This window comes from Martes martes, assembly GCF_963455335.1.
Source record: "Martes martes genome assembly, chromosome: 12".
Classification (NCBI taxonomy): Eukaryota; Metazoa; Chordata; class Mammalia; order Carnivora; family Mustelidae; genus Martes; species Martes martes.
Genome location: NC_137900.1, coordinates 1,699,899 through 1,726,751, shown reverse-complemented (window position 1 = coordinate 1,726,751; position 26,853 = coordinate 1,699,899). Strand labels below are relative to the sequence as shown.

At 49.6% G+C, this 26,853-nt stretch overlaps 1 protein-coding gene across 2 annotated transcripts; it reads right to left on the bottom strand.

Annotated features, from left to right (window-relative positions):
• Positions 1–330: 330 nt before the first annotated feature.
• Positions 331–26,853, bottom strand: DIRAS2 (DIRAS family GTPase 2). 2 transcript variants are annotated; one of them, XM_080819993.1, is made up of 2 exons: positions 26,794–26,853; positions 331–2,909 (listed from the first exon to the last, which is right to left on the bottom strand). In XM_080819993.1, exon 2 carries the CDS (start codon positions 2,872–2,874, stop codon positions 2,275–2,277), a length of 600 nt encoding a protein of 199 aa, XP_080676119.1. In that variant the 5' UTR covers positions 2,875–2,909; positions 26,794–26,853; the 3' UTR covers positions 331–2,274. The 2 variants fall into 2 exon arrangements, with proteins under 2 accessions (XP_080676119.1, XP_080676118.1); XM_080819992.1 differs by lacking the exon at positions 26,794–26,853 and adding an exon at positions 26,387–26,449.

Genomic DNA, 26,853 nt, shown 5'->3' with positions numbered 1-26,853 from the left:
CTGATGATTCACAGACCTGTACCCCCAAACAAATAATTCATTGTATGTTAATTAAAAAAAAAACAAACTCTATTGATGAAGCTCTAAACGCTTCAGTGGCAGACAGGGACGCGAGAGGCAGAACGGGAACGGTGATTTCTACCAGGGAGGACAGGGCACCCGGCAGGGAGGCCTCACGCCAGGAGCCTCGGGGACGCGCACGCAGCCCCTGCTAGACCCCAGCCTCCGATGGTGGCCGTGATGTCCTGTTTCCTCTTCCACTTAACCCACATCCAAATGACAAATTGATCACATCTCTCCAAGAATAGAAATAAGTAAAAAAAAAAAAAAAAAAAAAAAAAAAAGTAGTACTAGGTCGAAAAATAAATGTTCTAGAAAGTTCACCAGCCAGGTGTTGCCGTGAAGCCTGTGGGGCAGCCACCATGGGGAGGGGGCCTCCCTTAGGACCTTCCGGGACCTCTGGTCTGGCTGAGGCATCCTTCTGGGCTCCCCGACCCCACTGGCGTGCAGGCCGCGTCCACACCCTCCCTGCTCAGGGTGCCACTAGGAGACCAACATGTGGGAAGACAGCGGGGTGGCCGGTTCTCAGTGGCATCTCCCACACATGGCCCGGACCCCTGGGGACTTGCCGGCAGAGCACAGAAGAACAGCGAAGGCAAAGGACGCGGAACCGGAAAGGCGGACAGAGGGCGCACCCAGGGCACGGAGCTGTCCGGACAAGAGCAGAGCCAAAGGGGCTGAAAGCAAACATCCCCAACTTAACCAGTCTGCGGAGGCTGGCGTGGCCATCTGACGGCTGGGGGCTCCCCGTCCCAGCCCAGCGCCCCCTCCAGCCTCCTCCACCTGCCAGGCGGGAAGCCCTGCTGAAGGGAAGATTCTGGAATCGGGGCCAGTGTGAGCTACACCGACTAGAACAAACAGGAGGGCTCACGGGCTATGTCAGTAGGAACTTTCTGGAAGCAGAGCCAAACCAGACTGGACAGAGCAGTTAAGCTGAGCGGGCTGAGCCTGCCTCCAGCCTCCATCCCATCTCCTCGCCAGCACGCAGGAACCAGCAGACGCCCTGACTTGGTCTGGAGGATGAAGGATGCTCACAAGGTCATTAAGAGGAAGAGACCACTGTTTCCAGAGTGGAGAGCATGTCGAACAGCAATGAGGAGACACTGGTGTCACGGAGCATGCAAGAGAACCCATTCCTTGAACACGCTTTCCGGGAATATGCTTCTGTTACAGACGGATCATCAAAAACACAGTGACCGAGTTCTGATTTGAAGCATTTCATCGAGGGGCGGAGTACGGCGTATAGGTGTCCGTGTGACTTAGAGAACAGATGTGCTTCTGGTCTTCGGACGGCCTTGCTGGCTGTTCCAACGGCGCACGGATGGAGTTACTGAGAAGGAGGAGACCATCTTGGAGGGCAAACGGCAGTCTAAAAATAATGGCTACTTCAATTGCATTTATTTAAAACCTGAGGGGCTGGAAGAAGCAGACCCCTCCTGGGTCAAAGGGAAGAAAAAGCACATCTCTAAAACCCTCGCGGGGAACTCACCGAGTGCCAGGACACTGCGCTAGTCAGGTCCAGATACCCTCGCTCCCACCCTGCAGCGTGTCTGACCTAGCAGGATGCCACCACTGTATGTGAAATAAATCCTCCCCAAAGTGACAGGGACACCCGCTAACGAGGTCTGGTGATGGGAGTGCCTCCCCCTCGAGCAGCGAGCCTCACGCGTCAGGGACCCGTCAGCGAGCACCCTCCGGGGGCCACTGGGACATGTTATTTGTAATTCAGCTAAAGGACCTGAAATGGAATGAATTTGGCCTGGGCTCGTCCCCTCCCGCCCCTCCTGGCCCCAAGGGTGTCCAGCTTTGAGCGAGCAGGGGGGAATGGCCTGGTCAGGGTGGGCCGTGGCTGGGGGTCCCACACTGTCTCACACATGCAGATGGGACCCGCTCCTGCCAACCCAGACCATCCCTTCCTGGTGAAGCCGCCTTTGGAGACAGCCGGCGCCTCTCCATCCCCGACGAGGCCGGGCAAGGCAGGGCATCCATCCAAAGGGCTGGGCAGAATCCCTGATTCTGGAGAGGGGTTGCTTATCGGTGGTGGCATGAAGGGCCCTCTCGGGGAGGACAGGGCGCGCGGCTTGGTCCAAAGGCGATGTTGAACACGTGGGCATCGGACATGCTACCCTGACGACGGCGGGTGTCACGTGGGGTGGGGAAGGGGATGGGAGTGGGGATGGGGGACACGCCGTGGCTCCTCCCACGGACGGGCCTTCACATGACCACGCATTTGCCCTTGAGCTTCTCTTTCCTTTTCTGCTGCTTGCTCTTTTTCCCATCGATCTGGAGGCTCACGGTCCTGCGCTTCTCCAAGTTGAGCAGCTCCTGGAAGAGCTCCTTCACGTTGTGGTTGAGCTTGGCCGAGGTCTCCATGAAGGCGCACTTCCACTTCCGGGCCAGGGCCTCGGCCTCGCCGCTCTCCACCTCGCGGCTGGGGCTCTCGTCGCACTTGTTCCCCACCAGCATGATGGGGATGCTCTCCACGTCCCCTTTGATCTCACAGATCTGCTCATAGATGGGCTTGAGCTCCTCCAGCGACTGCCGGCTGGTGATGGAGTAGACCAGGATGAAGGCGTGGCCCTTGGAGATGGACAGCCGCTGCATGGCCGGGAACTGGTGGCTGCCCGTGGTGTCGGTGATCTGCAGCGTGCAGATGCTCTTGTCGCAGCTGATCACCTGTCGGTACGTGTCCTCCACCGTAGGGATGTAGCTCTCCCGGAACGTGCCCTTCACGAACCTCAGCACCAGCGAGCTCTTCCCAACACCCCCGGCCCCGAACACGGCCACGCGGTAGTCATTGCTCTGTTCCGGCATGTTGCTTGGGACCTCCGACTGTCACCAGGAAACACCTAGCCGAGGAACCAGACGTGGGAGACAATTCGTTTAAAAAAAAGAAAAAGAAAAGAAGAAAGAAAAAAAAAGAAAAGAAGAAAATCTTGAGAAGGAGCACATTACCCTTGTTTGGTAGCTTAAAAAGAACAGGAGGGATATGTTTTGCTTTCATGCTCCCGACATAAGATAATTTGAATTTCATTTAAAAAGTCTAGAATTCTAGTAATTACAGTCAATCTCCAATTTTCAATAGGACCGTTGCTCTATTCAGTAGCTAACTAGAGTCAGTCTGTTTCTCCTTCTTAGACCACGACCCTAAGCATCCCTGTGTCTAGGGAGAAGGTGCCAAGTCAGTCCAAGGGAGGTGGCATCAAGGGAAGGGAAAGGGGAGATGGGCATGAAGTACCCTCCAACACACACACACAACCACACACACACACACACACACAACCACACACACACACATAACCACACACATACAACCACACACACACACAACCACACAACCACACACACACACACACAACCACAGAGGACCCTTATTGTTTCACCCAAAGAACATTCAGGTCGTACTATATGATTTTTTTGTAAGTATAGGGGTGGGGAGGAGAATGCTGTTAATATTTATTCAATGTTTATATTAACCCATGAAATCCTCACCACTTACAGCCCCAGTGTCACTGTCCCCGTTGTGCATTGAGAACACTAGAAACACAGAAGGCATCAGGGAGTGTAACTTCCCGGACTTCACACGGCTGGAGACAGGTGGGCCTGGCACACAAACCAAGTGTCACTGCCCCCCACGGGGGGTCCCCAGTCCACCTATACCAGGAGCTGGCAGCAGTGGCTTAGTCACCACCAAGGCCGTGCTGTGGACTGGATCACTGAGCAGCAAGCGTTGACAGGTAACTACACACTTGGAGGGCCCACTCACTCAAATCCAATTTTAATCAAAATTAAAATGATTATAGGTACTTTCTTTTTAAGAATTACCAGGAGTCACGTGTTATTGAGGTAACAGAAGAAACAGCCACAAGTGGTTGCTAAAATGGAGCAGAATGGGGTTTTTCTTCATTACAAACATTGCCTCCCACCCAAGAGGAAGTGTGCTGTCCTCACATATGGTTGACCAACTATCTTTCATCCTGTCTCTTCTTCGGGAAGGAACGACATATAACAGACAAAGAAGTAGAGAATTAAGCAAGATCCATTTTTCCCCCCAGGTGGACGAGACTGTGGAAATGTGAAGCATGGAACCCATTTCCTCCAGGAAACCACGGCGCTGCTGGTCACGCTTCCCATCTACTGGGAGCATCTACCTGGAAGGGAATGTGTCTTAAGCTCCGTATCCCAAGATCTCTATAGGAGTCCTTGGCCTTGAGCTCATGCTCATCCTGTGTGTGCTGAGTATGTGGCTGGCCTTGCTAAGGTGTCTCCATTATTCCACTGGCAACCAAAATGGAGAAAGCCAACACGAAACACAAATAGGAAGAATCCAGAGCTACAGCTGTGCACTTGCCCGAGAACTATCTACTGAGCTTTCTGGAAAGACCAGGCTCTGGGCGAGGGGTCAGAAAACCCGTGTGCAGAGGGCAGACCTAAGGCAGGGGCTCTGTTCCCATGGATTTTAGGATTGAGTGAAGCAGGCAGAAATGAGAAGATGACTTCATAGATAGTTAATAAATTATATCACAGTGGTGCTGCAAAAGAGAGGTCTGAGGGCAACTCATCCAACCCGGGATTCCAGACATGGCTGCCCTAAGGTGGTGGTATAGAAGCAGGAACCTGACAGTGGTCAAATCATAAGTCAAGGCAGGAGGAGAGCCCGGTGGCGCCCTCAGGAGAGATGCCACCAAGGGCTGGGTGAAGATGCGGATTATCCAGGAGACAGTGCCTCTTGCCGATGTCCAAGGGTGGGAGTAGAGCTGATGTTCGTGCCAGGGTACTAAGCCAGTGCTGCCATCTGGACAGAGCTGGGCAGGCAGGTAAGCGGTGGCATGTTAGTCAAGAAGAAAGGCAGGTTTGAAGAAGATGATGAGGAAGCAGCTGTGATTGCTTCAGGTTTGTAGGACGGACAGGTCGAGATAGTATCTGTTGGTGACTGGGCTTTAGTCTGAAAGGTCAGCAGAGAAGTCTAGCCTAGCAATGAATGCGTAGGTCTCATCTACACAGAAATAGCACTATAAAAAGTAAAATTGGCCAGGGAGAAGGCACGTAGAAAGAGAGAAGACCAAATGCCAAATCTGATGTAAGAGAACTTGGTGAGTTATCTACTTACACTTCCTGCGCTAGAGTTGCCTGCAACAGAAGATAGGCGTAATAATAGCACCTTCTTTTCAGAGATGCTAGGGGGCGCTAGTGAGACAAGACAAGACGCGGCACTGGTGTGGTTGGGAACCCAAGCTCTCTGGCTACATTTAGCGAGGACTGGGCAGCAAAAGGGATCACAAAGGAGCAGTAGGGTCAGGGGTACAAACTGGAGAGAAGGCACAAAGTGCGAAGAAGGCAAAAAAAAAAAAAAAAAAAGTCATGGAGGGGATGTAGCTGAAGCAGTGTTTAGAAGGAAATTGTAGCTATGAATATCTCTGTTAAATAAGAACGAAGATTGCAAATCAGTAACCTAATCACCCACCTAAACCCAAAGTAAGAAAAATGTAGGAAAGATTAAAGTGAGAGTTAGTACAACAAGGAATAGAAAAACAATAGAGAGAAATCAAGAAACTCAAAGCTGGTTCTTTCAAAATATCAACAAAACTAACAAACTTTTTGCCAGACTGACCAAAGAAGTGAAAAGACTCCAACTGCTAAAATCAGAAGTGAAAGAGGAGACATTACTACAGACCTTGCAGAAATATGAAGTGTTATAAGGGGCTCCTGTGACCTGCCTCATGGTAACATGGTAACAGTAGTGGCTCAGATGAGACAGACCCAAACTATCAAAGCTCAATCAAGCAGAAATGGAAAATCTGAAAAGGCCTGTAGCAGAGTAGTAATCAAAAAAATATCCATAAGGAAAGGCAGGTCCAGACGGCTTCACTGCTGAATTCCAACAAACATTCAAAGGATAAATACCAACACTTTACAAACTCTGCCAGAAAGTAGACTAGGAAAGAACACTCATCACTGTTTTTGAAGCCAAGATATCACAATAAAGCTACAAACCAGTATTTCTTATGAATATACACAAAAATCTTCAACAAAATACTAGCAAACTGAATCCATCAATATATAAAAAAGATTGTACATTATAACAAAGTGAGATTTATACCAGGAATGCAAAGTTGGTTTAACATTCAAATATTGCTATAACACACCATTATCAATAAAAGACCAAAAAATTGATAAATCTCAGTAGATACAAAAAAGAATGAAGTCGACAAAATTCAGCACTCAGTCATGATTTTAAAAAAAAAAAAAAAGGATCAAGAATAAAAGGGAATTTCCCCAACCAGAAAAAGGGCACATTATGCCATAGGGCAACTAAGAAAATACTTCATGATGAAAGACTGTTTTCTCCCAAAGACCAGGAAAAGACAAGAGTTCTCAGTCTTAGAGCTTCTATTTACCATTTTCCAGGGGTTTTGACTAGAAGAAAAGTCAAGAACACGAAATAAAAGGCATCCAGATCAGAAAGGACAAAACGAAACCATTTATGGCAGACGGCATAACCTTGTCCATAGAAAATTTTAAGAAATCTTTCACAAAGAAAAAAGAACCAATAAACTACCCCTAAAAGGGTATTGAGTGTACATATGGAAATCAACCGTATATCTCCACGTTTGCAATGAATAATCTGAGATGAAATTAAGAAACAATTCCATTTATAGTATCATCAAAAAGCATAAGATACTCAGGAATAAAATTAATGAGGAAGCATAAACATTACACTCTGAAAATTTAAAAATATTGTTGAAAGAATCTAAAAACCTAAATAAGTGGAAAGGCACCCATGTTTAAATGTCAGAGGACTTAATTTTGTTAAAATGGCAATACTCCTCAAATCACCTATGGATTCGATACAATTCCTACAAAAATCCCAAACGGCTACTTTACAGAAATTGACAAACTGATTCCAAAATTCACACGAAAATTCAAAGGGCCCAGAATAGAGAAACAACGTTGAATGTAGAAAGAAGGGCGAGGAGGGGAAGGGACGGGAGGAAGGAAGGGGTTGGAGAACACATACCTCCTGATTCCAAACCCACTGAGGGGCAGTAAGCCGCGGTGCGTGCTCGTCTCTTGATTCTGAAACGGATTCACAGATACAGAGGAAGAGGTCCCGAGACCCCAGGGTGACAAATGACATGTTCAGGGTTCACAGGGGGTCAGCCAGATTGTTCTGAGTGAACGTCCTCTTTCAAAACTATCATGTGAATGAAATCTCAGAATTTTTTAGATATCATAAAAAACGGGGACACCTCATAGGTTGGGATCTCAGATCCAAGTTCAAAGAAAATAACCTTACTGACAGAGCGTGGGGCGGTAGCAGGTGGAGGAAGACTGGGACAGCGTTTCACGTGATTGGTGTGTCAGGGGCCATGGAGGGAGCCAGAGCCACCCTGCAGTGCATTTCGGGGCCACAGGACGAAAGAGGGGGCCAGAAAGACAAGCGTGGATTTCTCTTGGAGATTCGGGGCTTAAGGGAAGGGGAAGGGATGATCAGTCTGGGGTACTGTAGGGGAAAGGGTATCTGGATGGGTCTCCTGGAGACACAAAACCCCCACCCCAGACCAACCCCAACCCCCTGTGATGTTTCAGCTTAAAAACTTTCAAACAAACAAATGAACGATGAGTTGATTTAAAAGATAAAGGAGATTGTAAGACGCGCTTTCATCCACACCCAGGCCCCTTCCTTCCTTCGGCCGCCTGTCTCTCTTTCCAGAAATAGCCGCTGTTGAGAAGAACGGACACTCAGCTGTCACTTCCTGGTGTTCACCATTATAATTTTAAATAACACACTCGCTGCTTGAATCATAGACCTTAGTGTCTTGACTTACTGACTGGACCGTGTCCTCTGTGGGATTAGCACAATGCCTTCCTCAGCTGCCTAGGCTTTGTTAGTTCTCTATTTTTAAAGTACATTATTTAAAGTACAGTATTTCAATTTTCTAGGTACAATGCTGACAATTTATTCCAAAATTTATATTAAGTCTTTTGCCTGCAGGTTGTTTCTAAACCCTATCAATAAACAGCATTAAAAGGGTTTTGTAGGGACGCCTGGGTCGCTCAGTCGCTTAAGCATCTGCCTTAGGCTCAGGGTCTTGCGAACGAGTCCTGCATCAGGCTCCTTGCTCAGTGGGGAGTCTGCTTCTCCCTCTGCTTGTGTCCTCTCTTTCTCTAACAAATAAATAAGTAAAATCTTTTTAAAAAAGGGGGGGGTTTGAACAGATTCTTCAAGGCAAAAGTAGAGAGTAGGATTGAACCCACTGAGGAAAAGATCACTGTCAATCAGATTTTCCTGACTGATGAGTAATTTTCTGTGTCAGCATCACAGGGGTGGGGGGTGGGGCTCTTAGGTTCAGCTGGGTTTTTCCTCCTTCCTTTTTTTATTTTTTTACCTTGGTGACTCTTAGTTGCCAAGTTTTGGATTTCAGTCTATTATCACCTTCCTTGGATCCATTTTTGTTTTGGTAAAAACATTACTGATAAATTCTGATGCCACTGACATTTCTGAGTGCACGCCTTTATCACCTGACAGATGCAGTCCCGCAGCCAAACTAAGCTCAAATTGTGTTTTCCCCAGATTTTAAGGATTCTCTGATTTTTAACCTTATCATCCAGGGACACCCATGCGAAAGCCAAGTCAGCGGAGATTCTTCTCTCCGGAGGGAAGCTGGGGTCTTCCCTTCTCTTTGGAAAGTGAGAATATTCTCTACACTCTGGGAGTTACAACATCTCGCCAGGATGGACGGAGAACTGCTTTTTAATTGTTTTTTGAGGGCTGGGGAACGCTTCAAAACCTGATCACCTCCCAGCCTGGCCGAATTTTCTTCTCTTTTTAAAAAAGTGCATCATCCCGGCCGTCACGCCTCCTCTCTCTTTCTGGAACTCTTCCTAGGTGATGGATTGAGTGTACCTATTCCTGATTTCTATAGAATCTTTCCCCTTATATTTTCAAGCACCTTTCTGGCACTCTGATCTTCCTTCCTCACAGAAGCACTTTTCTTTCTTATCTCAAGAAAGGCGACACCACGCTGACTGTCAATGAGAACACTAACTGACATTTTGGCTGCTGTCCTCATCACATATCCGAGCGATCTCGGGTTCTGTCTGTCCGTTGTTCACGGCTGTTGTTTTCACGAATGTCTGCTAATCCCTGATTGTCCCCTGATTTACGAAAGAATCACCACGTTGGCTGGGAGGGGCAGCTAGAGGGGATCTCCGGGTGCACAGATCTGTCCCCCAGAGCCCGTGCCCTGAGTAGGACGACTGTCTGGATACGTCTGTACTCTCCTTTTCTGGAACTTGTCTGGTTTTGACACTCTCTCAGCCCCTTACACGTCTGAAAAGCTTATACACAGATAAATGAGGAAAACGGAGGAAGCAAGCCATCCCGGAGTATCATAAAGTGTGTGTCTTATACTAAAGAATTCAAAATGAGACATTTTAAATACTGAAACTGAGGTTAGCGGTACAGTATTGTGATTTATAAGAAATACACATTTGACCATTCGGAGGATGAAAAGACATTTTTCGTATATATTTGGTCTTCATCATGGTTCCTGGCGCACAGCTTCCAAAACCCTTGGCATCTCCTGAGTGAGGACAGCAATGGGAGTGTCTTTTCGCAAAAGATCTGGTCTCTAGGGCCGTAAAGGGGAAATGGGTATCTTGTCACTGATGAGGAGCCCCCTTCCGCCACACTGGGTTTATGTTAATGAGGCGACCTTTGAAAAGTGCCTGAAGATTGGGGGGCTGGTTGCCAGGGGAACCAGCCGTAAAGAGAGCCTCTGAATTTGCAGCTTCCCTTCCTCCCACCTCTGGAGAGGAGAGAAGGCCTGGAGGTTGACTCTGCCGATGGCCAGTTATTTAGCTGATCATCACCATGTAATGGAGACACCGTAAAACCCCAAAAGGATAGGATTTGGAGAGCTCCCAGGCACACAGGGACTGCAGGGAGAGCCGGGAGAGGGGCACCTGGAGTGGGCACGGAAGCTCCACCCCCTCCCCCAGCCCTGGCCCGAGCCTCTCCTCTTCCATCTGCTCTCCCCGAGCCCCCGCCTTACCTAACAAACCACTGACCTAGTGAGCCACGTGCTTCCCTGAGCCCTGGGAGCCACTCTAGCAAATTAATCAAACCCAAAGAGGAGGTCGTGGAAACTCTGATTTCTAGCCAGGCGGAAGCCCAGGCGACCCACGGGGCTTGCCACGGGCGTCGGAAAGGGAGAGCAGTCTGCCTGCAGGACTGAGCCCTCAGCCTGAGATCTCATTTCCTCTCGGGCTGCGCAGTGTCAGAAGTGAGCTAACGGGCAGGACGCCCAGCTGGTACCTGAAGTACAGGGTGTGGCGGGGTATGGGGGGGACTCGGGCCCTACAGGCGCTGTCACAGGGTGCAGAATGACGGGAGGCTATCCTAGCCTATAGGGCTAAGAATCGGGGGGAAATGGACTTCGACTTCCTGAGTCACAGAAGTTGCCCATCCAAACATCCCGTGGGAGAAACAGCAGATTCCTATGAATGAGAAAAAAGGAGCATGTCGGTAAAACCACAGTCTTCACTGTGCATTCTAGCCTGAATTAAGCTTGCTGGGAAAAAAAGAAAAAAATTATATATATGTATATATATAATGTTTTCATACACACACACACACACACACACACACACACATATATATGTAAAATAAATCATTCAAACCTAATCTCCTAGATCAGAAGAATTCAGCTCACGTAGTGTGAGCATTTGGAAAAACCTGACCGTCTGGGTGCTCTCTTGCCACAAATCCCCACTGATGGCCTGAGATCAAAGGCACGTGCCTCTCCTGAAGACTGCACGGGTGGTCTCTGGTCCATCCTTGCCTTGGCTCTCCAGGATGCCTTCTCCTCAAACACATTCGTCTTTATCACAACATTTACACTTCGTTGTTAAACAAATTCCATGTAAATTCTCTAGAGAGGAGAGCATACCTTTATTTATTTTTAGAATCTCAGTTTAATTAAACATTCACTCCATGTCCCTTCTTTGTGGACCCTAAAAAATGACTGATTTGTTAGTGGGAAACATTGGTCAGACATAAAGAGTTAAATGTCGGTGGCTTATCTTTCCCCAAAGAAGCAGACTCCTTTTCCCAGAACCTCGCCTCATGGTGTTCTGGAAACATCCTGCCCTGCAGCGTAAGGACGGGTGTAGAAGCAGAGGACAGACACGGCTATCTGCACCCAGATAATGGGGCCCCCACCCCCGGGGGATGTCCGGAGGGGGGGTGTCCTCAGGTGCCCCCGCACGACTCACGGTATCCACGAGAATGAAACAAATGGAGAGACTCGGAGACGCGGCTTGGATTGGGGCACGTTACTCTTTAAGGCTGTCATTACTAGAGGCGAGTCATACCCCACAGCTGAGGCACAGAAGAAAGGTTCACTGGTGTTCGTCTGACGCTGTCCCGGGGACTCCGTGCTCAGAAACGCGATGGAACAAGGTAACATGCATTCCGTGATGCTTTACACACTGCCAAGAGCCTGACTATGTTTGGGGCCCTTCTTGCTCGCCTCCTTTTCTTCCCGTGCGGGTCTGGGAAGTGAAAAGGCGGATATTGCGGATAAAAACAACATCATCACCCTGGTCAGAGGATCCGCTCCCAGGTCGGACCCCCCACGCCCGGTGGCGCGAGCGAATCCCGCGGCGGAGTGGACCCCGAAGGACGAAGCCGGGGAACAAGGGAACTCTGCGGACCAGGAGCGAGACCACGTCCGGTGCCCGGCGGCAAGGCTCAGTGTGCGGCCCCGGGCGGCCCCGGGCCTTCCTTTGCCATCAGCCTGTTGAAACGGGCCTCCGCGTAGGTGCACGTCGTTAGGTGGGCTTCTAGGTTGAGCCAAAGAAAAGCTGACAAAATCGGCAAGTGGCTACAGAGGCCTCCCTCAGACAGCCAAGAGCTACTTGTTACTCGGGCCTGGGGGGTCTTAGCTACGAAGCGCTGCCAAGTCCAAGGTCACGAAGCTTCAGCCCCAAGAATTCTTCTAAGAGTTTTATGACTTTCGTTCTTACAGTTGGGCCACTGACCCATTTTGAGTTAATGCTTGTATACGGTGTGAGGAAGGGCCCAACTTCATGCCCCTGTGGCTATCCCGTCGTCCCCACACCCCTTGTTATGGAGACAATTCTTCCCCCAAAGAACGATCTTGATCCTCCTCGTCCAAAATCAATCAGCAGTGCCGGCGAAGGGTTATTCCGAGACCCACATCCCACTCCGCCGGGCTATCTGTCTTCTTAGGCCGGCACCACGCTGTTTTATCTACTGTGGCTTTGCAGTAAGTTTTAAAATCCATAGGTGTGAAGCCTCCAGCTTTGATGTTCTTTTTCAAGATTGTTTTGACTACTTGGGGCCCCTTGGAATATCACACAAATAAGTAAATTGGACTTTGGCAAAATCAGAAACTTTAGTGCAGCAAAGAACACATTATCAAGAAAGTGAGAAAAGAGTACTCCCAACGGGGAAAGTACGCCCTACCCTCTGATAAGACGCTATCACAAGGAATAGACACAGGACTCTCGCAACGGAGCAGCCGAACGAAAAACAAACCGACCAAAATATGGACAAAGGACTCATCTAAATATTTCTCCGAAGAAAATATACCTGTGGCCAAGAAGCACATGAAAAGATGTTCCACATTAGTCGCCCGGAAAACGCAGCTCAAAACCACACCAAGGCACCCTTCACACCCGTAGGAGGCGCACTCTCCGAAATCCAAAGAAATGACCAAAAAGCAATCAGAGAAGAACGTGGAGAAATTAAACATAGAATTGACAGGGCAATCCGCTTCTGGGTGCACCCCCCCAAATAACTGATAGATAACAATACACAGACGTGTAGCTAAAATACTGAAAAGATGCTCGCACCCCGCGTTCGTGGCGGCACTAATCACCACAGCCAGCAGGGGAGCGACGCAGGGTCCGCGGATGGAGGACTCTACAAACCGAACGGGACAGACACGCAATGCATCACTACTCTGCCGTGACGGGGCCGGAAGTCCGGACACCTGTTACGGCACGGAGGAACCCCGAGGGCAGCACGCCAAGTGCAATGAGCCAGTCACAGAAGGACAGGGATGATAAGATCCCACCTACGCGAGGTCCCCAGAGGACTCAGATTGGTGGAGACAGAAAGCAGCAGGGGCTGTGCGGGCCTGGGGGGAGGAGGCGATGGAGGGTTAGTGTCTGACGGGGACGGAGTTTCAGTGTGGGGAGGGGACGGGTTCCGCAGACACATGGTAGTGGGACAGTGTGAACGTGTGCCAGGCCTCGCACGTTCAGTGACGCACAGAGGGTTTTGGAGGGGAGGGGGTCGTGAGCCTGGTGGTGGGTACTAAGGAGGGCACGGATTGCATGGAGCACGAGGTGTGGTGCATAAACAATGAATCTTGGAACACTGAAAAAGTAAAAGTAAATTTAAAAAAATTATGCAAGCGGTGGATTTTACGCCGCCTGTATTTTAGCACAAGAAGAGTCTGATTGTAAGTGGGAACATTTTTAGCAACCACAGCACTGGGCCCTAAAGACCACACGCAGGACACCAGCACAATGGACAGCAGGGGCAGGCAGACGCCACCCCCCCCTTGCTTACCCACACCGCACAGCAAAAGCATTAAGGGTCTGATCTGATCTGGCAAAACCAAACAAAAATCGAGTTTCCCAAGAAGACCAATTTACATTGGCACCTACTTCCTGAACCCACTCTTCTACTGTACCGAAGGTGACATTAGGCATTGGTCTTTGACACTAAACCCCGTGAGACTCGTGTCCAACATGGAAGCCACTCTCCACGTGAGCTGCGGCGGGACTCAAGGGAGAAGTCTCGCACTGGATTTTGGACCTTAGTATAAAAAAGATGCTGCATACCCCAATCACAGCTATGATATCACTGATAACGTAAGATGATGCGATTTTGTATACATTGCATACATTACGTAAAATTAACTTCACCTGGGGCACCTGGGTGGCTCAGTGGGTTAGGCCTCTGCCTTCAGCTCAGGTATGGTCTCGGGGTCCTGGGATCCAGCCCCGCATCGGGCTCTCTGCTCAGTGGGGAGCCTGCTTCCTCCTCTCTCTCTGCCTGCCTCTCTGCCTACTTGTGATCTCTGTCAAATAAATAAATAAAATCTTTAAAAAAAAATTTCTAAAAAATTAATTAATTAATTAACTTCACCTGTGCCTTTATGTTTTAAAATGTAGTTTCTTTACAAAATGCAAAATTACAGGTATGGCTCACTTGGTGTATTTGCTGGTATGCAGTGTTCTGGAACAAATCCTTTTACTTTTTTCTTTAGCAAACGTTCAACAACACGTTATAATTAATCCCATGAGTTACAAAATTGAATTAAAGGTTAATTTTTTAAGAAAATTCTTAGAATCCTCCTCTAATTAATAGTTATAGGCAAAAAAGCCCCAAGTCATCAGAAAAATACTGATTTTCCTGCTGTGACAAAGTATATAAAATAATATGTCAACATGTGTGGTGACAAACCAAAATCAGATCCTATAGAAATATAGGATATACAGAATCCTATAAAATCTGTAATATATCTGAAATATAGGATATACAGAATCCTATAGAAAGATAAATAAGAAATAATAATGCATGAGGTAGCAAGGAACCCATAGGAGAAGTTTCAGAGGAGAGACTTGCTACAGTTGAGTCGAAGTACGAAGGTCTCGAACACACTTCCGTGCCTCTAGTATTTGCTCTAACGATTCTCTCTCAGTAAGACACCGGCCCGGGCTCTCTTCTGTCAGTGTCGGCTGGTTTGTGTTCTCTCCCCACTCCTTGCCCAGTATTGGCACCGCAAAGGCAGGGTCCCTGTTGAATTCATTCAGCAGGCATCTGACTCATCGGGAACCCTCAGCACGTACTAAGTGATTATCTGTTGTTGGAATACATTTCTGTGAGCCAAACAAGGAAAATCGGACCGGAGAAGATAAATGAGTCCTTCAAAGAAACAAAACAAAGTTGTGAAACGTGGACAGAACACTGACCACTCACAGTTGACAACGACAAGTGAAATAAAAATTTCCAAAAGGAGACGTGCCAGCATTGTAAGAGACAGAACCAGTGTGCAGGATTTATTGTACCGTTCAGTAAGTTCTTACAGCAAAGAAGCGCGAGCCAAACGTAGGCAGGAGCTACCGGCTATCGTGCATTCTGGATACTTGGTTTAATTTTTCCCCTCGCCTGTTTCATCCACTCCCCTACCCCGACCACCTCCGGGCTTTCCTATCTTGGCTATGATAAATAACGCTGTGATAAACATAGGAATGCATGTGCCTTTTTCAATTAGTGTTTTCATTTTCTTTGGGTAAATTCCCCATAGTGGGATTACTGGATCCTACAGTAACTTTCTGAGGACCCTCCATACTGGTTCCCGCAGCGGCTGCCCCAGCTTGGGTTCCCATCCACAGTGCACGAGATTCCTTTTTCGCTACATTCTCAGCCACACTTGTTATTTCTCATCCTCTTAATTCCAGCCATCGTGACAGCCGTGAGCTGGTACCTCACCGTGTTTCCACATTGTGTTTCCATTCACATTCCCTGATGACAGGTGAGCTGAGAATCTTTCCGTGTGTCTGTTGGCTCTCCACATGTCTTCTTTGGTAAAATGTCTATTCAGGTCTTTTGTCCATTTTTAATCAGATTATTTGAGGGGTTTTTGTGTGTGTGTGTGTGTTGACTTATATAAGTTCTTTACATATTTTGAATATTAACCCCTTCTTGGATATATCATTTGCAGACATCTTCTCCCGCTCACTCGGTTGCTTTTTTGTTTCATCAATGGCTCCCTTGGCTGTACAAAAGCTTTTTATTTTGGTGCAGTTCCAATAGTTTGATTTTGCTTTTGTTTCCCTTGCCTGAGAAGACATGTCCATAAATACGGTGCTAGGGCCAATGTCCAAGAGATTACCTCTTGTGTTTTCTTTTAGGTGTTTTATGGTTTCAGGTCTCACATTGAGGTCTTTTATCTCTCTAAGTTTATTCTTGTACATGGTATAAGAAAGCGGTCCAGTTCCATTCTTTTCTATATACCTATCTCCAACTGTGTTTTTAAATATAAAGTAAGTATTTTTAATTTATAAGAGATAAGAATATATATACTATATTACATATAAGGCAAGTATTTATATATATATGCATATATATATATATAAAAATATATAATAATATGTAATATACAAAAATAAAACCTTTAAGATAAGGTCCAAATTCTTGAACACACTTTACAAGGAGATAAGAAGCAACCAGAAAAATGCTGTCTGCTGCCGCAGAATGGCTTACTAATTACCTTGTAGCACGGACTATATGAGTGTTGCCAAATGAAAAGGCAAGTCATGCGTTTATCTTTCATACAACAAGCAACTGTTCTAAATTCATTGCCATTTTCTGTATGGCAGATGGCTTTGAGCAGTCGGCCATCTAGCAGGTACTATACAAAACCGAGCAGACTTTCTCCATCTCTGTGATATAAAGATGAAACTATAAGCATGAGAGAGAGACACAGTCCCTCCTTTGGGAACACGACTGCCCTATGGAGAGAGCAGTGTAGAGAGAGATGTATAAAATCACTCCTAGGAGAGTCATGTAGATGTCACTGAGATGGTGACATGGGCTGTTCCTGACTTTGTTCCCCCTGACCAGAGCAACTAATATCTTGTCAAAAACAAGATGGGGACGCCTGGGTGGCTCAGTCGGTGAAGCGTCTGCCTTGGGCTCAGGTCGTGATCTCAGGGTCCTGGGATCGAGCCCTGCCTCGGGCTCTCTGCTCGGCGGGGAGGCTGCTTCTCCATTTGTATTCTCCCTCACTGTTTCTGTCTCTCTCTCTCAAATAAATAAATAAAATCTTAAAAAAAAAAAAAAGAAAAAGACACCACTGAGAGAATCCTAGAACACGGAGGTGAGGTGTAAACACCCCCTGCCTGCACCCCAGAGCCCAAGACAGTCCATGTTAGAGGAACCACCACACACTGACCACATCGCCCCTTCCCCAGGCCAGCGTAGTCCACGAGGACAGGCCTCCCCTGAGCCTCTGGTTCCTTCAGGGGGAAAAGAGAACCCAGGAGGGACAACCAGCCTGCCCCAGCACTGTGGGCCACGCTGCGGGAGTCCCTGCTCTGATTCACACCGTGAGATCTGCAGCAGAACCTCTGGGGCTTACCCCTGGGAACCTGTGAACAGAAAATCTGAACAAATCAATTACTAGTAAGGGGATTGACTCTGCTATAGAAAAATCTCCCAATAAAGAAAAGCCCAGACCAGACAGCTTCACAGTGAACATAAAGGAGAACCAACACCAGTCCCTCTCAAACTCTTCCAAAAGAAGGAAAAAAGAAAGAAAGAAAGAAAGAAAAGGGGGGAATACTCAATACCTGTATCAGAAAAGGATGCTATCAGAAAAGTAAATGACAGGCCAATACTCTGATGAGTTTAGACACAAAAATTCTCCATAAAATACTGGCAAACTGATTTTGGCAGCACGTCATAAGAATCGTTCACCTTAATCACGTGGGGTTTATCCCTGGGACACAAAGATGGTTCCACATCTGCAAATCAATCCATGCAACAGATCACATCAACAGAATGAAAGAAAATAATCATACGGTCATCTCAACAGATACAGGAAAAGCATGGGACGAAATTCAACATCTACTCATGATAAAAGCACTCGACAGATTAGGCGCAGAAGAAACATATCTCAACATAAGAAGATCATATATGGCAAGCCCACACTAACACCATCAACGGAGAAAGGCTGAAAGCTTTTCCTCTAAGATCAGGAGCGAGACTAGACTGCCCACTGACACCACTCCTACTCAGTATGGTACTAGAGATTGTAGCCAGAGCGATTGGGCAAGAAAAGAAACAAAGGGCATTAGAATTGGACAGGAAGAATCAAAATTGTCTCTAATTTGAAGATAATATGATTTTATATACAGAAAATCCTAATGACTCTAGCAAATTACTGTTAGATCTAATCAATGAATTTCACAGAGTTGCAAGATATGAAATTTACATAAAAATCAGTAACATCTCTATACACTATCAACAAATTTTCTAAAAAGGAAATGTTCGTTGCAGCCTATTTACAATAATCAAGACACAGAGACAACCTTATTGCCCATGATGAATGAGGGCATGAAGGGGTCGTGTAAATTTACACAATGGAATATGATGCAAGCATTAAAACAGCAAAGAACTCTTACCCATTTGCAACAACACAGATGGACACTGAAGGCGTGATTCTAAGTGGGATAAGTCAGACAGAGAAAGAGGGATACTATACAATTCCACTTACACGTGAAATCGAAAACATGCAAACAGAAACTCTTTCCAAACTCATTGAAAAAGAGTTTGCACGTGCGGTTACCAGAGGCACTGGGGGGAAAATTGGAGGAAGGTGGTCCTCTAAGTTATAAGATGCGTGAGTCGTAGGGCTGCCTTGTGCGGCAATGCTGACCAAGCCAGCGCTGCCCTGAGATCCACGGGAATGCTCGTGAGGATGTAAATCTGGAGTTCCCATCGCAAGGGGAATATTTTTTCTTTAAAATCCTTTTTTTTCTTTTTACTATATTTATATAAGAAAATGAACCTGCTGGGGTGCTCATTTCACAATGTATGTACATCAAATCACGATGCTGTGTGCCCTCAACCTATACAGTGAATCAGTATGTCCATTATTTTTTTATACAACTGGGAAAAATGAGGCTTCTACTATTACATGACTTGGTCAGAAGCAAGGTAAATGTGTCCCTAAACAGCTCTCCCATCTGCACAACTAAAAACCTGAAAATCAGACTTCTCTCCTAGCATTTTAAAGGTCTTCCAGATGAAGGAGTCTCACAGGTGTGGACATGCGTGATAAAAATGCACGGATGCAGTACCCATCAGTCCCATTTCGAGAATGTAGCATGGACGTCAGAGGGGAACGGAGGCCAGAGAAGGGCTCCCTGCAAAGTGGCCATCTGAGCAAAGATTTGCAAGAGGCAATGGTGTGAAGCCCGGGTACCTGGGGAAGAGCTCCCCGGCAGAGACGGCATCAAGGTGAAAGCACAGATACCAGCATGACCCGTTTTTGGACCACGGAGGATTCCAGAATGCAGGGAGGGAGACGGGGGAAAGGTCGATGAGGCCCGCAAGTAATGGGCAGGGACGGGTGACGGTGCTAAGCCAGCATTTACCATGAGAAGGATGCTGGTCCCTGAGGGAATTTAGGAGAGGAGGGACAGTGTGACTCCTGCTGTGAGGGACCTCCTTGAGGACTCAGTAGGGCAGGGTGGAAGCAGGAGACAGTCGGGAGGTCCCGGCTCGGACCAGGTGATGGTAGAAGAGGCGGTCAGGGCCATCCCTGCTCAGCTCACCCTCTGGGTCCATGACTACAAATGCCAACCATATGCCAGCCGTGCCCGATGCATGCCATGGCCAGGCCTCTGCCCTACACTACAGCCTTACAGGCCCTCTCCCTGCTGGACCTCTCTGCTCGGATGCCTTGGGGACATCCCAAAGTAACAGGTGCACAACTGATTCGCGTACAACGCCTCAACATCTCCCCTCGCAACTTGCTTCGTCTTGGCAGATGGCAATATTCCCTTCCAGCTGTCCGGGCCTAAACCCTCAGAGCCCGCCCGAACCCACCCTGATCTCTGGCACCTCATGCCCGGGCCATCAGTAGAGCGTCCCGGTGATGTCTCCCAAACACGGCTGGACCTCACCATGGATCACCCGTGCTCCCCTACACGTCCCATGACCCTCAGCCGGGTCCCTGCAGCCGCTTCCTAAGCAGAGAGCGGGCTTCATCCTCAAGCTACTCTCATCAACTCCCGGAAGGTACGAGACCTTGTCACCTCTGTACTCAAAACCTTCCGCTGACCGCCCTGTCTCAGAGAATAGCAGCCAAAGGGCTCGCCCCCACGCTCATCCTCATGTCCCCCTGCACTTCCCCTGGCTCATCCAGCCACTTGTCTCCTTGTTGCTCCCCACACAACAGCTGGTACGCTCCTGCCCCAGGGCCTTTGCACTGGCAGTTCCCTCTCCATGGACCACTCTTCCCCCACTCACCTTCTGCAGACCTATGTTCAAGTATCACCTTCTCAGACAGTCTCCCTGGCTGTCTCAGTGCATGACCTCAGCCCCGACCACAGGAGGGCAGCAATGTGAGGGGAGGCTGGGCCAGGAGGCACGGTCATGGCCACATGCGTTTCAGACCACACTGCACAGCCACTGAAGGGCTGCAGCGGAGAAAGCGGACAAGAAGTCTGTTACAATAAATTGGGCCCAAACCCAGGCAGCTTAGACCAGAAAGGCGACGGGGAAGACAGAACACAGGCAGAGTGCCACCAACAGGAGTTGATGGTGGTTGGTTGGGAAGGAGGTCAGATGGGGAGTGGAGGGCAGTAAAGCGTCAGGGAAACTGGTAAGGTTTCCAAGTGGCAGAGCCAGAGAGAGGGGACCAGACCCCCTCCTGAGAGCGTGCTGGGCAAAGGACGGGTTGTAGTGGAGATTGTGAGATCATGAGCTGCGAGCATGTTTGGGCCCGTTGAGGCTCACGGCATGTGGGCAGGTGGATGATGTGCGCAGCACCTGCTGTGGCCCCGGGACCACGGTGTGCAGCTGGGAGTCACGTTGACATTGGGCCTGAAGCCCGGAGCGGACAAGACGGCTTGTGAGACCCACGAGGAAACAACAGAGGACTCCAGCTCGGAACCTGAGTCTGCAAAGCTCTTGGGATCATCAGGGGGTGGGAGTGGCAGCACGGAAGGGCCACGCCGTGGAAGCCACAGGGAGCGGGGCAGGGAGGAGGGAAAGACAGAGGTCTCCCGGGTGACATCTGCACGTGCCGTGAGGACGGATGCCGAATGTGGGGCCGACGCCCTTGGAGAAGGACGAAGAGCATCAGGGGTCAGAAGCTGAAGGGGTGAGCAAAGGCCAGGGTGTGGACTCGGGAGCCGCGACCCACTGACCAGTATTGATTTGTGTCCTCTCCACAGTCACCACGGAGGTCAGCAGAACGTGCCACGGAAGTCTGCAGTGGCCAGTGTGTGTGGAATAGAGTGACAGGGGACACTGGACAGTCCTCAGCACCACCAGTCCTCTGCAGGCTTCCAGTCAGCACCGGGACCCCCAGGAGCCTTACAGAGATGAAGACACCAGAGCCACAAAGACGTCAAGCAGGGGACATGCTTACAGACACAAAACAGCATGAATTCAGGGACAGAGGGGACTGCCTGTGGGGACAGAAGGAAAGAGTTGGCAAAAGGAGGAGCACGGATTTAACCAGAATCAGAACATGGAGTCCCTGCAGGCCCAGCTCAAAGAGCAAGATATAAAGGAAAAAAAAAAATCAATCTTTCAAGATTAGTTGGAGAGTGTGTCTCCCAGGTGAGCTAGAAGGGGCCGAGGCCGAGGCCAGAGGCCCCTCCAGAAGCAAGGTTCGATGTCCGACCGGGGCTGCGCGCCGGCCTCGGCGGGAGAGGAGCAAAGCCGACCTGGAGAGCGCGCAGAACCGCTCGACGCTGACCAGACGGCAGCCACAACCGCGCAGCTGGGCGTCCGGACCCTCCCGCAGGGGTGGACAGGCCCGGACAAGTTGCATCTCGGAAGCACCTCCCATCCCGGCGCGCGTGGCCGCAACGTTCAGACGCGGGAGCCGAGCCTCCGGGGGGGGGGGGGGGCGCAAAGGACCGGCGGCCAGTGCACGGCGGGGAGGTGGCAGAACCGCGCTTCAGCGGAGCCTTACACACCCTGGAAGGCATCCCCGCCGGTCCCAATCGGCGACAACGGAACCAGAGCTCAGGACGCTAGAACCGTGAGGAAGGAGGTTTTCTGTAGGAACACACACGATGGCCCAGCCCCTTCCAGAATGGTCTCATATTACTTTAAAAATGCAACAGCCATGTTGGGCAGCGAACCACGGATGGCCGCGTATGTTCTCTGACTCAGTCGCCAGAAATAGTTCCTTGCCAAGAGCAGAGATCCGACGGAGACCTGCTGGAACAGGAGGGTCGGTACCGACATACCCAGCCTGCGTCGTAAGAAACCTGCTGCCGCCGGGTGTGGCTACCATGGCATCTCGTCAAGGAGGGATAGGTATGAAGTGATAGCCGATGAGTGAGAAAGCCGGAAAGAGAAACTGCTGTGTCGTACCCCGTGTCAAGAGACTGTTTCACAGACAGCTTTCTGTGAGCCTCAGGGGACAGCTCACGAGCAGGGTGCACAGTGAGAGAGCCCCCTGGTCTTACGTGCGCATGTGTGCAGACAGGTGGGGCTGATGGCTGGGTAGCACAGTTAGGAAGACAAGTCCAAGTTCATACACAAAGGAGAATGCCGTCGAGCTGGATTCTCACTGGGATAGAGCTGGGTGAGCTGCTGGCTTTGTTCTAGACACAGAGACCCGGATACTGACTATGTCCCCCCTTGCCCAGTATCCGCTGAAGATACAGTCCACGTTGAAAGTCACAGGCCTGCTCCAGGAAGACGGTTGGAGGGTGAAGATGACACAGGGAGGAAAGCATCCTCCTCTGTCTGAGCCCTCGTGAGCCCATGGACCCTTCTGGAACCAGCTTCAGAAATGAAGGGAGGAGAGCTGGGCAGTCTCTGTATTCCCTTACTTCAGAAAACAATCACTTTCCAGATGTTAATTAGCTTTAGAACAACACGGCACAAACTCCTTTCTTACAAGATGCTGCTCTCTTTAAACTCATCCTGGCTCGGACACAGCCAGCCCTATGATAGAAATGCCCCTGCCCCCCTCCATTGCTCACTGACCCCCAGTCGCCAAGGCCATCCCGGGGCGGGGTGAAGAAACTGACATCTTTTCATTAAGGTCACTCATTTCCGGTCTTCGAGAAGTCAGTATTCATGGGTCAGTCGATTATAAAGCATTGCACTTCACCAAACTTTACTTAATGGTGTTAAAATGGAGAGAAACATCGAAAATGCACAAGCATACCAGCGAAGGGTAATTTGAAAATATCCGTGAATCACAGTCATTCACGCAGCAAATACATACTTACACGCTACTTATTGATTTTACAATGGGTTTGCTGTTACCTGCCCAGTAGAGGAATTTAAATACGAAAACTGAAAGATCTGCCATGGGACATGGGGACTCAGCTGCTCATGTCTGCCATCGGGGACTGGACAAAAGCAGACAGTCCTTGTGCAAAATGGCAACACCCACCCCATGCCGGCTTCCTTTGTTTCTGCTACAGCAGATCCCCAGGCTGCAGGTGGGCTGAATCCACAAGTCTCTCTACTGGTTAATTCTCAGAGAATCAGCTTTTTGACTCAAGGTGTCTGATCCAACCCATGATTTGACCCAATTCTCCTGTTTTGCTGATAAAGAAGCAAAAATAGGTTTCAAGATCTCACAATTAGCTAGTGGTAGGGAAGGGTAGGATACGGATCTTACAGCAATGTGAGATTATCTGTATATTTATTTTTGATAGTGTTTAATTGGTTCAATGTAATGGCTTAATGGCTCCTAACCTTTCAGCTTTTAAACTGCTTTTTAGAAAGTTAACATTCCATAGCCCTGCTGGTCAGTACAATAACCACTAGCTGCATGGGCTATGGACCTCTTAAATGTAGCTAATCCAAACTGAGATGCTCCCTAAGTGTAAGACCTATCATGAAAAAAAAAAACTTGTAAAATATCCCATCGGTATTTTGTATCAATTATATCTTTAAAATGTCACTTCTGAGAGACTGGGTTAAAGAAAATGTTATTGAAATTCACCTCACCTGTTTATTTTGACTTTTCTAATGTGATTCTTTGGACGTGGTTCACATGCTCTACTTATTTTGGACAGTACTGGTTTATCGCAAAATACTTCACGGCGCTAAGGACAAGGGGACAGGGCTGCAAGGGATCTTTCTTTCCTGAATTTGCAAATGGCGAGAGCAGAGCAAGAGAGGCCAGGAGAACATCTACTCAAAGCGTCAGAGGAATCCTCACCTGGTGAAGGAAGAGAAACTTGCAAGACTCGTAATAAAACAAAACTAAAGCCCGACGTGACGTCCGTTAAACGACTTCACGTTAACCCTTACTTGAATACGGGTGTGTACATGTAACTTGTAAAACCGCATCAGCCCATCGTGACGGTATGACAACCATCACCTTCCCTTTTGATCAAGAGCAGGTATCTTCCTAGCTAAATCATAACCAAAACCAGCGTCCTAGAAATCAGTTGTGTCTTCAAAGAGACATGTGCTCCTTGTGAGTAGCCATACCAGACGGAGCGATCGACAGGCAGATAGCTAACGCACCTGACAGGTGAGAACGGGACCCAGTGGTTATCTGAACTGAAACTTGCAGGTCGGCGCTGCGCCCCTTCTGAGTTAGAACCGTGTGCTGGCAATCTCCTCACTCCAGAAAACCAAATGCTCCTCTCTAACAAAGAAATTTTTTTTAGTGCAAAAATTCACTGCATTTATCTTGGGGGTGGGGGCGGCAAGAAATGACGACTCTGTCCAAATCAGTAGGTTAATTACATATCAACTGTGGCAACAAAATTAGAAGAACAAACATGCGTTTACTGTCACAGACACGCTCTCTTTTTGACAAAGAATGCTGGTTATTTCTCCAAGGTTCTGATTTTTCAGTAAGAGGCGCAGGTAGGCGAGTGCAGACAGCATTCCCTGATTGCTCACGACGCCAGAGTGCCAGCCGCAAGCGCGGAGGCACTCCCACAACTCGGAATTCAATCTGGGTGTGTTCTGAGTCTCTCCTTCGAGAGGAACAACTAGTAAAGCTGGAACAAGAAAAGATTCTGGAGGTTTCTGCAATAACCGTGCACGCTTAATTGCCGTCTGCAGGAGTAGCTCAGGAGGAAGCAGGGACTCTAGGTGCCCTGAGACGATCGCCTCTCCCCGATCCCTTCCCCGGGCTCACCACCTGGACGATCGCCCCGTGTACCAAACCAACCGCCATGTGTTTAGGGGGATGAGAAGGTTTCCCTGCCTGTCCCTCCTGCCTCTGTGAGATGAGCCACGGGGCTTCCAGCGTCTCAGCCCACAGGAGCGCTGGGCTCCTGCACTTCCAGAGACAGAACTGCCGACAGTTCACGATTTCAGGCAATGACCCCCCCCCCTCCAAGAAGTAGTATTATCCCCCCACAAATTTGTTAAATTTATCCTGATTTTACCCTCCCCTTTTCTCTCCCTCCCACTGCACCCCTTCAAATCCAAATGCCACTGGGAAAGAAGTGCATTTGGACTGATCGAGAATGTGAAATGCTCTGGCTTTCTACTGTTACCTAGAAAATCTTCCTTAAAAAGAATATTTTATAGGTTTTTAGTTCAAAGCAGGAAAGGTCTCCTATGCTATGACCAGCTTCTCGCTTGAAAGGGGGTCGTTCCGGAGTTAATAAGGGCAGAGATGCAGAATAGATCCCCAAGGGAGACGAGCTGTGTCACTGCACAGTCGGAAGGACTGAATCCCACCACGACGCTGTATTTCTGTGGCCAATGGAGGGAACTGGGGGGTGCACCGAGCCTCCAGTTTAAAAGTCTCCCAAACCCCCAAGAACGGGAACTGGTTTTAAAGGAGAAAACCAGCAATTTTCTGGCCGGACGGGGGGTGGATGGAAGAGTCAGGGCGGGAAGCCAGGGCGAGAAGCCAGCCCCGCTTTGCAGGGAGCCCGGGAGCTGGAGCTCCGAAGGAGTCCTTGTCATCTCTGGGAAGCCACGTTCTTACAACTACAGAAGGGGTTCGGTCAGCACTTCCCCTACGCCTGCCCTTACCCCAGGGGACACGGGGCGGGGGCACACGTGAAGAGCTCATGAGAAAGGAGCTCATGAGAGCTCCTTTCTTTAAAAGGAGAATTAAAATACATCGCCAGGTCTCAGCCAAGCTTAGTCAAGGGCTGCGGTGCGGTGGGAAAACATGCTGAGCCAACAGCAGTCCCAACGTGCTCTGCATTTTCCTCCCCTCGGACCCCATCTCTGCGGACTCTGCAAACCCGTTCAATCAACTTCCACAACAGAACACCTGAACCGCAGGCTTTTCCAAAGCACTAACTCCTGTTTGGGAAGGAATCCCAAGGAACGTGTAAGAGACGGGTTTTCTTTTTGCAAAAACACGTTATGGACGAGGGGGCCGGGACGCACGCCCTCGCGGACAAGGCTACGGAAATGCAGCTCTTCCCCCCGCGGGCCAACTCCAGCAGCCCGACTGCTGACTCGCCCTCCCGGATGGCGACGATCCCTTGCGCGGGGGCTCGCCCCCGAGGATGCCCGGGCCGTCGGCGCCCCGTTGTGGACGCGGCGAGGCCCCAGCGAAGGAGGGGGGATCCTTACCTGAGGAGCCGCACAACTCTGCCCGGAGCCTCTGCCCGGCTCGCCTCGCATAGGACAGGGCGGCGCGGACTGTGCGCGCCGGGCTCCTCCCGAAGCAGGCGGGGCGCGCGCTCCCTGGCGCCGCCGCCGTGACGCTGCTGTCAGCTGCTCGCCCGCCGTGCGCCCCGCGCCCCGCCACCTGCGCCCCGCGCCCCCGCGCCCCTGCGTCCGCGCCCCTTCGCCCCGCGGCCCCCGTCCCTGCGCCCCCCGTCCCTGCGCCCCGCGCGCCCCCCGCCCCTGCGCCCCGCGCCCCTTGCACCGGCTCCCCGCGCCCCCGCGCACCTGCGCCCCACGCGCTGCCCGCACCTGCGCCCCGCGCCCCCGCGCCCCCGCGCACCTGCGCCCCGCACACCACGCACACCCCGCACCTGCGCCGCCCAGGCCGGCCGTCCTCGGGCCTTCCTCCTCTCGCTCGCTCTTCGATCGCC